Raw genomic sequence first — 12,568 nt, forward strand, 5'->3', positions numbered from 1 at the left:
TAGAATGTTGAGTCCTCAGGATAGGAATTGAAAGGAAATCTAGTGAGACACGGGTGGCAAAAAAAGATGACAGTGGTTGTTACCCGTACCCTATTCTATCCAAAGTTTTATCTTTAGATCTACTTTAAAGCGGCCCTGTTGCTTTTACCCGATGTTATCATAGTACAGGTTAGCATTAAGCTACATTCACAGGGGTGATTGGGTTCAAACCTAATCTTGTGGATTCTTGTGCGCTGGGTTCATGGGTATATGTGAACAGCTGTGGCCGTACAAAGAAATAGCAGGCTGCTGTTTGCATCTCCATATCAATTGTCTAACCCTGGGCATAATCTTTCGATGTCGAAGGTCACTCATCCACCCCTAACCTTTGCTTTGTAGAAGATTTCTGGTCCCAGCCACAAAAATCCAGTGATTTTTTGCTGCAGGAATCGGCTGTATGCCCCTTATCACCCACGTGAATGTAGCCAAAGTTATTTCATTTGTAGAAACCTTAACTGTATTACATATATGATTGGACTGTTTGCCTGCTTTTGTATACAGTGCTTTCAAAAAGTATTCATACCTCTTGAGATTTTCCACATTTTGTCTTGTTACAATCAAAAACGTATGTGATAGACCAACACAAAGTGGCACGTAATTGTGAAGTGGAAGGAAAATGATAAATGGTTTTCAAATATTTTACAAATAAATATCTGAAAAGTGTGACATGCATTTGAATTCAGCCCCTTTTACTCTGATACCCCTAACTGAAATCTTGTGGAACCAATTGCCTCAGAAGGCACCTAATTAGTAAATGGAGTCCACCTGTGTGCAATTTAATCTCAGTATAAATACAGCTGTTCTATGAAGCCCTCAGATGTTTGTTAGAGAACCTTCATGACGGCCAAAAAACACACGAGACAGGTCAGGGATAAAGTTGTGGAAAAGTTATAAGCAGGGCTAGGTTATAAAAATAAAAAAATCCCAAGCTATGAACTTCTCACGGAGCACTGTTCAATACATCATCTGAAAATGGAAAGAGTATGACACAATTGCAAACCTACCAAGACATGGCCGTCCACCTAAACTGACAGGCCCGGGGCAAGGAAAACAATCAGTGAAAAAGCCATGAGGCCCATGGTAACTCTGGAGGAGTTGCAGAGATCCACAGCTCAGGTGGGAGAATCTGTCCACTATTAGTCGTGCATTCCACAAATCTGGCCCTTATGGAAGAGTGGCAAGAAGAAAGCCATTGTTGAAAGAAAGCCAAAAGAAGTCCCGTTTTCAGTTTGCGAGAAGCCATGTGGGGGACACAGCAAACATGTGGAAGAAGGTGCTCTGGTCAGATGAGAGCAAAATTGAACTTTTTCACCTAAAAGCAAAATGCTATGTGTGGTGGAAAACGAACACTGCATATCACGCTGAACACACCATCCCCACCGTGAAACATGGTGGTGGCAACATCATCCCCACCATGAAACATGGTGGTGGCAGCATCATGTTGTGGAGATGCTTTTCTTCAGCAGGGACAGGGAAGCTGTTCAGAGTGGATGGGAAGATGGATGGAGCCAAATACAGGGCAATCTTAGAAGAAAACCTGTTAGGCTTGATTCACATCTATGCATGTTGCTTTGAGGGTTTCTGCAATGCTTTTTGCTGTACTTTGCTGTGTTTTTGCTGCGATTTGCGTTTGTTGGGCAGATTTATTTAAAATGCTAAATCACGGTAAAAATGCACTACATGCTTTTCTGAAGCTTCTCCGTTGAAGTCTATTGAACCAAAAAAAAGCAGTTTTGCATTAAAAAAAAAAAAAAAAAACCTTGACCCTTTCCGAAAATGGCACAAAAATGCATTGATGTGAACATGTTCCAAAGGAACTCATGTTAGAAAAAAAAAAAAATGTCTTGCGTTTCTGCAAAAAGCAAAATGCATTGGTGTGCCGAAGGCCCCTTTCACACGGGCTGTCTGATCAGGTCCGCCTGTCAGTTTTTCAGGCAGACCTGATCGGACCCTTCATTCTCCTCTATGGAGCAGTAATCTGCCGCCATCTGATCCTGTCCGCCAAAAACAGACGGATGGTGGTTCTATTTTCTATCCATCCCATGGATCGGATCAGATGGCATCGGATGGAAACAGACAGACAGTCTGTTTCCATCCAATTGCGCTATAGAGGAGAGTGGGGTTCTATCCGTTTTATTAAATAAAGCTTGGTTGTTAGTTTAAAAAAAAAAAAAAAAACTGGCTCCTAACTTTTTTAGCTGGCTCCTAGATTTCAGGCAAATTTGTCAAGCCCTGGTTTAGATTAAAGCATATTCATGTGTAGGAATGGCCCAGTCAAAGTCCAGACCTAAATCCAATTGAGAATCTGTGGCAAGACTTGAACATTGCTGTTCACAGACGCTCTCCATCCAATCTAGATAGGAAGTAACACTTAAAGGTAAGTGTACTCCACGCGCCTTGTGTTTAAAATATTAATACAATATATTAAAATTGTGTGATAGTAAAACTGATAGAAATAATAGAGGTGGAGCAGCAGCAGTAGTAAAAAAGGTTTTGTGAAAAAAATAGTCCTAAAAAATTAGGGCTATCTACAGCGCTTGCTAACAATCCAAATATTCAAAGTAATTTAAAGTAATTGAGTAGTAGTTTTAACACCCATTAATTACTTTGAATATTTGGATTGTTAGCAAGCGCTGTAGATAGCCCTAATTTTTTTGGACTATTTTTTCCATCCAATCTGACAGCGCTTGAACTATTTTGCAATGAATGGCCAAAAATGTTACTCTATAGATGTGCAAAGCTGGTAGAGATATACCCAAAAAAGACTTGGAGCTGTAATTGCAGAGAACAGTGGTTCTACAAAGTATTGACTGAGGGGGGTGAATACAAATGCACGCCACACTTTTCAATATTTATTTGTAAAACATTTTGAAAACCATTTATCATTTTCCTTCCACTTCACAATTATGTACCACTTTGTGTTGGTCTATCACATAAAACCCCAATAAGATACATTTACGATTTTGATTGTAACATGACATGTGGAAGATTTCAAGGGGTATGAATACTTTTTTTTTTTCAAGGCACTGTAGGTAGGCCAAAATGCCCAAATACCGTTTTTTGCCAATAACTGCAAAGCAATTCTCTTTATTTCTGAGTATTTCAAAAAATCTTCTTACAATTCAGCCCACGCTGACAGATTCCAGGTAACAATTACATAAGAATGTGACATTGCGTGCACCAGTGAACTTTATCACCCCTTTGACTTTCTTAATGTTTGAACTATGTGACTATACTGTTCCTGCCAAGACCAGTACAGTCCAGCTCTTATGTCATGGATTAGGAGGAGATACGGGCAGCCGGAGACTTGCTTTGTCTACTTTAACTCCCAGTATGCCAATCATGCTAAGGATTTTTTGCAGAACTTTTAATAACCATAACACACATCTGTGACAACTGAACCATGACTGCGCAATGCGTGTCAGTAGGGCAACTTATTGTGTCTACCTGGGGTGCAGTGATGGGGTGTCAACTAGGGATCGACCGATATCGGTTTTTCGTTGCCGGTACCGATATTTTGGCCTTTGCATATCGGTATGGGCCGATATTTTGAACATTTTAAAGTTTTTGCAAAATTAAACACAATTTTCAACACAAATCTGTTACTATGCTGGCTGGCACCCTTAGGTGGGTGGGTGGCTGGCTGGCACCCCGTGGTGGGTGGCTGGTTGGCTGGCACCCCGTGGTGGCTGGCACCCTGTGGTGGGTGGCTGGCACTCTGTGGTGGGTGGCTGGCACCCTGTGGCTGGGTGGCTGGCTGGCTTGCACCATGTGGTGGGTGGCTGGCTGGCACCCTGTGGTGGGTGGCTGGCTGGTACCCTATGTGGTGGGAGGCTGGCTAGTACAGGCCCAGGGCCTGTGGCTGGCTGGTACAGGCCTGTGGGTGTGTGGGTGGCTGGCACCGGGCAGCTGTGGGTGGGTGTATGTATGTGGCGGCTGTGTTAAACACATTGTGTGCACCGTACACTCACTGTCCCAAGACTCCCCGAGTCCAGACGAGGCTGAGGGAGGCGGAGTAAGAAGGCAGAAGCTGTCCCAGCGCGGAGGCGCTTGGCGCAACATACGCAATGACGTCACTACAATATCGGCAATATCGGTAACCTCCTCAATATATCAGCCGATCCCTAGTGTCAACAACGGAGCACAATTGGGTGACCAACATTTACCAAACAAGGACCTTCATGGCAACATCACCAGGTATTAAGTTAATAAAAGCAGAACATTTACAAAGTTTGAAAATACTTTTGAACTGATATTAACCTGATAAAGTTTATATCTACGTTAAGTCTTGCAGACGTTAAATGTTAAGGCCCCATGCACACTGACTTTTTTTTTTTTTTTTTGAAAGCCTCCTTTCTGGCAGTAACGGTTTGGCCAAAAAAATGCCTGATGCTTGTAAAAGTGTGTATCGCGTTTACCTGCATTAAGCATTTGGGCATTTAATTAATTTAATTGGCCTGAATAAATAATTTGTTCTGGCCATTTAAATAAATTTAGACTTAAACCTTAGACGCGTTTAGCAGGTTCAAGCGTTTATTCTGCCAAAACACTGCTTCTCCGGGATGCACTGGCGGTGGGGATTTTTCCTGCCTGAAAACGCGGCTAAAAGCCTATGTGTGTGCGGACACATAGGATAACATGCAGGCGAGTTTACAGGCAGGAAAAAAACCGCCAGATGCCCTTAGAAGTAGCTTTGAAAATGCCCAGTACGCATGAGGCCTAAAGGTGATCAAATACCACCAAAAGAAAGCTTTATTTGTGGGGAAAAAAAGGACATACATTTTATAAGGGTAAAACGTTGCACGTCCAGGCAATTGTCAGTTAAATTAACGCAGATCCGAATAGCAAAAAAATGGCCTGGTCATTGGGAGGTAAAACCTTCTGGACCAGAAGTGGCTAAAGGGGGATCATGCCCCAAAGTCTGTAGAAAAAAAATCGGGAGTGCAGATCTCTAGGTCCCCCGCAGCAATCAGTGGTTCCTCACACTGACCTCTACAGTAGGTCTCTGTGTGCTGGGGGTTGATTGCTGAGCAGCGGATTGCAGGAGCTGTAAGTATATAGTGTATTCTTTTGCAGGCATAGATTTTTGGGCAATTTAATGTGGTTACCAAGCCCTGATGAAGGGGGATTATTTGGTCTCTGAAATGCGTTATCTGTCATTTTGTCTTTTGGCTATTCATGGATTGAATAAACTACATTTCTGGACTTTGTTTGGCTCTTTTTCTGATTCAACTATACAAATTGCAAAGCAAGACTTTGCAAAACAGGCGAACGCTATCTGCTAAGGGAGGCCCCTTTTTTGGGGGGGAGCTGCTGAACCTAGGCTATTCAGCTTAAAGGTCCCTTGCCTACTGAATAAAGATTTGTGTGCACCCCCTTGTTTCCAGAACAGGATCACTTTATGTCAGGGAATGCTTGAATGTTAAGGAAATTGGGGAGCATTGAGCGTAGCTGCAGGCTTTTCTCAGCTCTAATGCCTCGTACACACGCAACGATTATCGGCTGACCGATCGGCCGTCTTTTGTCCAAGCTGTGTTTTGTTGGTTGGAATGTGCCTAGACTGCACACAAATTTTCTCGGCCAACAAAAATCTACTTCAGAAGTGATGTCATGTGATGGTTTACTTTCCGTGTGTTTTTTCTTCTCTGAACATGCCCAGTCTTGCTTATGAGATTTTTGTCTGCCGAAATCTGTACTGACTGACGGAAAATCGGCCGTTGTGTTGACGGCCAACAAAAATTTTATAGCCTGCACACCAGATTTTATTTGGCCGAAAAGTCGGAGTCGGTTGTCGAAAGCATCATACTAACAAGCGGAAAATCGGCCGATCGGACGTTGGCCGAAAATTCACGGCCAACTATCGATGCGTGTGTACGAGGCATAAGAGCTTTCCTCCAAAAAATGTACATACGGGTTTATTTGCAGTTGATTTTTTGTTTTCTCAAACTGCTTCATTTTGTTTTTCTTGTATGGTGCTGGTCTAAATTGCATTTCAAAAGGACCCTACAGAAAGGAGAACTTCTTTGGTTGTTAAACAAATGGATTATTTGGCCAAGCAAAGAAATCGCACTCCCAAGTTGGCGTGGATTTAACTTTTCAATGCTTGTCCTCACAAAGGAGTTAAACAGCCAAGATAGTAAATTCCTTAAATATTTGTTAGTTGCTGGAACTCAGGTCAGGTGTCCCTACCCCTCCCTCCCCACTCCCACCTCCTTTATTCAATGATTTCCTAGAACTGGAAGTACCTTAGAACATTCAGTGAAAACCATTCAACTGCCAGGCTTAATGGATTAACTGCAAAAAAAGAACTCTAGAAAGTTTTAGTTCCATGGACGTGGTTTAGGCAAAAATAGGATATAAATCATACCCTGTACCATGCATGCTCTGGCAGTGACTGGACATCAGTCTTACTATAGTGACTATGGCAGAACATGGAGCACTATGTACATTGGAGCAGCTTCTTGTTGTCCAACACAGGAGCCTGCAGCAAAGTGTGACAACACTGCGTAAAATGTTGTCACCCTAGGAAAGGATGTGCATATGGATACACCTTGCTGGTAGGATAACCAAGAGTAAATAAAGTAAAAGCAGAAAAAGAAATTAAATAATAAACAAAAAAATAAATAAATAGATAAAAGAAGTAAAAATAAAAAAGAAGGATGCAGCTTTTGACATTACAGGAACATGTGCAATGATATAATCAGTGTATTGTTAACTATAAATGCATAGCTAGCTTTACTCTTGTTTATCCTACCAGCAAGGTGTATCCATCCATATGCACTTCCTTTCCTAAGGTGACAACATTTTTCACACGCAGACTGAACAAAAGAAATCAGACAACCACAGTGCCCTTGAGCCCAGGTTCACAATGAAGCCGTTTTGAAATCATGCAAGTTCAGCTGAGCTCGCGCAATTTCAAGCCGGCATTTCAGTCCGACTTTGGGGGAGATTTTGCAGACATCTGTGCGGGTTCCTGCACAGATATCTATGGAAATGCCCCCCTCAGAATTGCCAAAAGTAGTACAGAATTTACTTTTGGGAATTGGTGCGGCGCCGCAAAGTCGGCTTCGCACTGATTCAGATAATGCTGTTGTCAAATCGGACCAATGTGAACGTGGGTGGAATGTCTAAATATACAAAAAAATACTTAATCTGAAAGGATGCACTCACTGTTCAGCTGACGATTTTCAACTCCGCTCCTTTTGATTTTGCAATTGAAGTTTTTCAAGCCAACAAGGGAGTGGTGCCGTAGTGCCAATTTCATCTGATTCAAGTACTGTAGCAGACCAAGAGGCCCAGCACCCAATATCTTCACATCTCATTAGGATCCAGGACAACTATCTTGGATCTGGGAGCCAGGCATGACTTTCTGATGACTCGCAAGCCAGCCCCCTACTGCGCATGCGTGAGATGCAGCCTGCAGGGAGACTGGTCCTGTAGCCTCCTGGGATGTGTGACACTGGAGGGGTTATTTACTAAAGATGTAGAGTGCAAAATCTGGTGCAACTCTGCATAGAAACCAATCAGTTTCCAGGTTCTATTGCAAAAGCTTAACTGAACAAGCTGAAGTTAGAAGCTGATTGGCTACCATGCACATCGGCACCAGATTTTGCACTCTCTAGTTTTAGTAACTCTCCCCCTGTGTGTCCATAGAGACTGCTGGTTGGGGGGGGGGGGTAGACTGAGGGGACATCCTAATCCCCTACTTGAGGAAGTGGAAGCAAGTGCCTGTTGAAAAATGCACAAGCTACCCCCAAAAAAGGTGCCAAATGTGTAAGAGGGAGAGTTAAGATTTTGGGATGGGTAAGATGTAAGTGAAGATCCACTTTATGTGTTTGAGTTTCGGTATATTTAAAGATTACTTACACATATGAAACACAGGGCTGATGTGGCTTTCATTTGTGTTTGTGGAAATCTAAACTTAAAGAGCAAACAATAAAAAATTTTCCCCACAACCTATTTGCACAAATAATGGTTTAGCCAAGGTTCAGAAAATGCAGCGATTCCTGTGCGCTTCCCACACCGCATAGTAATCTCCCTGTGTTCATGTGATCTGCTGCAGGTGTCAATGTTTGGTTAATGGCACCCCAAAAGCAGGTTGTAAAACGCAGTGCGTTTGCCTGAATCGGATCGCATGGGTATGAACACTCATGCAATCCGATTCCAGTGCGGCAAAACCTAAGTTAACCTAAAACAGATGGTATAAGTTTGGCCTTTTTCAGGATAAAAAAATTTGGTATATTTTCAGTGTATCTATACTCTGCAGCCCTTTTGGAACTATAAATTCTTCCAGGAAAGGGTGCAGATAAAAAACATAGCGGCTAGTTGGTGTTTTGTTAAAGGGATTATCGCTAATTTTGGTTGTATCTTTAACCAGATACACATTTTTGGGAAGTTGTTGTACCAAGCAATTGTAGGGGTGACAACTGGACATTCTTCTTATGACAGTGCCAGCAGGGGAAGCAATTTTTTTTTTTTCTACGTAACAGGAGCTAGTAGTCATTGGCACTGGTGTTTGTAGTTGTGCTGGTAACAGTGATGGATCATTGGAATCAGTGACTGTAACCTTTGATAAATGTCCATGTTTCAGAACTTGTGGGAGACAATCTTGTGAAGGGATCTGTGACCATGTCCACTGCCATGCTGTAAATACTTTCAGAGAGAATGCAGGAGAAGTGGGCATATCACAGGGTAGTCAAGATAAGCTATTATCATCCTTTCTAGTCAATGTCTATGGCTTGATTGGTAGTGTCACTGGTGAAAATTGATCTTCATAGCATGTAGGCTGTATTCCCTGTGGTTACTGGCACTGCTGCTTGCTTTTAAAAGTACTTCTAGAGGTGGAAGAGCAACTATATATTGGAGGGTGGAGAAGAGTCTAATCCTTTAGGCACATGTAATTCAATATGGATCAGCTTTATTTCCAAGATGTTGTAGATATGCCCTGCCTACCTACCTCCTCCCTCTCCTCCACCTGCTCATTTACATATATAATAGCACAACCAGTCTAACACTCTATGGCTTTAACACAGACAGAAGTTGTAGAACTCTTGCTGAAATTGGATTCTATATATTGGGTATGAGAATCAGAATTCCAATATCACGTACCTGGTAGCAGAGCCTGAAATGATGAGGAAGACCTCTGACTCAGGGCCCATGGTAGTGTGAACGGAAGGCACAGGAGTGCAGAGTGGCACGAGTGCCTATAAGTCTTGCCAGTAGCAGAGCAGTTATCCACGCCAAGCAGGAGAGTTTGTCAGTAGTCTTCAGTGAAGCAGTCGGGCTGGTAGACAGCTGGTGGATGGCAGACTGAAGCAGGCTGGTACTGGCAACAGCGGCAGGGGAGGCATACACTGGTAGCAGACAGTGGAACAGCAGGATGTGTCAGAAAGCAGAGTCAGGCAAGCCGAGTCATATACTGGCAGAACGGATCAGGTACAGAGGAGCAGTCAAGAGTGGTCTGGGTACAAGCTGGGCCAGGAGCCCATCCGTGGAAGAGAAGCAAATGGAGCAGACAGAAGCGGAAGTCAAAGACAAGCTGGGGTTGGTGCAAGTGGCGTTCAGAGAGTGGTCAGACAATCTGGCTCTGCAACCAGAATTAGGATAAAGAATAACAGGACCACAGGATACAGGGAAGGCTGAAAGACAAAGCAGCCCTGGGAGTGAAGACAGAACATTGTCAGGATCCAGGCAGAGCACTGCTGTCAGCTGAATCTGGATCACAAGAGTGCAGAACGAAGTGCACTCTTGTGATGGGCCATTCTTTTCCATTAAGACATTGCTGCTTTTGACTGTTACTCAAAAGAGATGTGGAGTGAGAACTGATTCCATTGTTCTTGCTGGGGGCACTAACCATAGAAAGCAAAACCGTTTGGATACATATAGAGGAGATACTGTGGGACTTTATCATAAGTGCTAATTGGTTCTTCTGTGTCTGTACACAAAGCAGGTGGTAGGGCACTCCCCAGCTCAGTTATTCTTAACATAAAGTGCCCCTTCATATATTAAAAATGTACCTAAAATACATACTGTAAATCTTATCTATTCAAAAGAAATCCCCTTGTCCTTTTTTTTTTTTTTTTTTTTTTTTAAGTCTCCGGGCTAAAAAGTTCAGTTGCATGTCATGGACTTATTTGGATGGTCAACAGTCCCATGGACATCTACCATTGTCCTTTCAGGTGCTGAGCTACATGCTGCAAGCTGGTCATTTCTGACTCTTCCTTCTAACGGTTCTTCCTTTGCTTTCTCTGATGATTTACTCGGTGTGCTTCATTTTTCTCTTCCTAGTGTGTTAGTGCTTCTCAACTCCAGATCCAAAAAGACAATTCTACTCCACTTGGGCTTAAAAAAAAAAAAAAAAAAAAAAGAAAAGGGGGTTGTAATTCTGATGGTAAGTAATGTGATTTGGAGAATTGTTAAAGAAAAAGTTAAACAGGAGAGAAAATAAGTTGGTTGCTCATCTTGCTTGCCCTGACCTAACTTTGACTGGCCTGACCTTGGTTGTACTCCACCTGCCCTGACCTTGTATTGATCCCTGATTATGTGTTTGCTATGTGTTTCAAACTAAGGGACACCGCTGTTGGAAATACTTGTTATCACTTGCGTTCCTTTGTAGGTTCCTGGGATGGTATGATAAAGGGATCATAAAACACAAAACTAAAGGGTAATATAGTAAGATGCAAATGATAAAGGCATCATAAAACACTAAATGAAAGGTTAATATATTAGAATGCAATTGGCATTAAAATAAATGCATAGATTCAGCCAATAACTATATATCTACAGCATCCACAAGCAAAAAAATAAAGTTTCTAACTTCGAACCACCAACGTTCTCTAAGCTTGTACTAATAAAAAAAATGAAAAATATCAGATGTCAATAATGACCTTTTATAAAAGTGTGGATGGCTGGCTTTTATTCTGATCCAGTGGCTTAATTTATTCCCACCAGGAATTCTGACTTTGTTTGCTGTATGCTTGTTCAAGAGGCAGCCAAGCAGAAACCTTTTCATAAGCAAGTCAAAAATGGCTGCCTACATAATCCCCCAGTTATACAGTTCCCCTAAGATTTCAAGTAAAAATGAATAACAAAAAAATAAAAATGTAGTAATGATGTTTTACACAAAGAAATGTGGTATACAGTACTATTATATAAATGCTGTATACATAACAGAAGCTATACCAATAGTACAAAAGAAAGTGGTGGATTGTATATCTAATTGTAGCAGACCTAAATCAGGGGTCTGTTATATGGAGGTATGGAAACCAAGTGATGGGGATCAAAAAATGATAAAAATAAAAATGAGTAAACCGGAATCTCTGTATTATAAAAATTTAATTTAAAGTGTAGAAATGGACTAGATGTGTCAGATGACAAATGATTAACACTGTCAGTAATTGTACCTTTAGTACCTGTAGTTTTATGCTTTGGGCAAAAACCAAAAACACCTCACTAGTTGAAGGTAGTGTGTACAGGTGCCATTTACTGCAAAATGTGGTATGAAACATACTGGGCAATAAATTGGAGGTTGGTAATCTTAAAACTTTAAATGCCTGCTGCTAACTTAGATAAAATTATAATTGGAGGAGATAAAATTATAATTGGAGGGGATCAAATTATCAGTGAATTTTTGTAATAAAACTACCCCAAGGGAACCAAACTCTAGGTAAGGGGCATACAGTAATTTGCCTTCTACTTTTGGCCATCATGTACTCCATACATGGAAAAAAATGATTCTGTATGAGGTCTTGCATTTCTCAGAGTTGAACCCCTTGGCATTAAAAATGGTTCATTATTATATATCCAATGTTACTGTTCACAGCAAATGTGGAGCTTTTCTGTTATATTGGACGCTTTAGTTATAAATGCCTTTTCACCCATGTTTTAAGTTTCCTGTTTGTATAGACATCACAGCAAATTTACAGTCATATTACTAATCTTATTTCATATCTCTTTTAGCCCCAAAAACTTGTACAAGGTTTGGTTGGCCTGCGGAATCTTGGCAATACGGTGGGTTTTACTTATTTAGTTAACATTTTTCCTCATTTGAGCCTTCACACTGACATTACACCATGTGACAAAGTGCATGTAACACCAAACTTGTTCTTTAGTTTTGAAAAAAAGTAGAACATTTTTAGATCCCCTGTTTGTTTTTCATGTCTGTCTTCTCAGGGAAATTTGCCTTCACTTCCTGTCTCAGCAGCACAGCCAGAAGTAAGAGAAGATAAGACTATGACAAAAACCAGACAAAGGCTCTACTCCTCCACATTGTGTCCAAAAATATTTTTGACTTCATTTACATGTTAATATATTAGTGTTTTAACAATTCAGTTACTTTATTTTGTGACCTCGTAAGCTGACCATACATGGGGGGGAGCAAAAATCTATTAGTTTATAAAGAAATATTTTTAGACCTTTCATTTAGAAAGAAATAGGCCCCTTTCAGATGGGCGTTCCAATCAGGTCCGCTTGTCCATTTTTCAGGCAGACCTGATTGGAAGGTCCATTCACCCCTATGGGAAACAGACTT

General features: G+C 41.5%; 1 protein-coding gene across 3 annotated transcripts in view; it reads left to right on the top strand.

Moving 5' to 3' along the window:
- Positions 1 to 12,568, top strand: part of USP2 (ubiquitin specific peptidase 2) — a 192,394-nt gene that overhangs the window by 127,219 nt on the left and 52,607 nt on the right. For all 3 annotated transcript variants that reach the window (XM_082274547.1, XM_082274548.1, XM_082274549.1), the window contains one exon: positions 11,998 to 12,048. In XM_082274547.1, coding sequence (XP_082130673.1) covers positions 11,998 to 12,048 — 51 coding nt within the window. The remainder of the gene's footprint in view (positions 1 to 11,997; positions 12,049 to 12,568) is intronic.

This window comes from Pelophylax lessonae (genome assembly GCF_965119305.1).
Source record: "Pelophylax lessonae genome assembly, chromosome: 12".
NCBI lineage: Eukaryota > Metazoa > Chordata > Amphibia > Anura > Ranidae > Pelophylax > Pelophylax lessonae.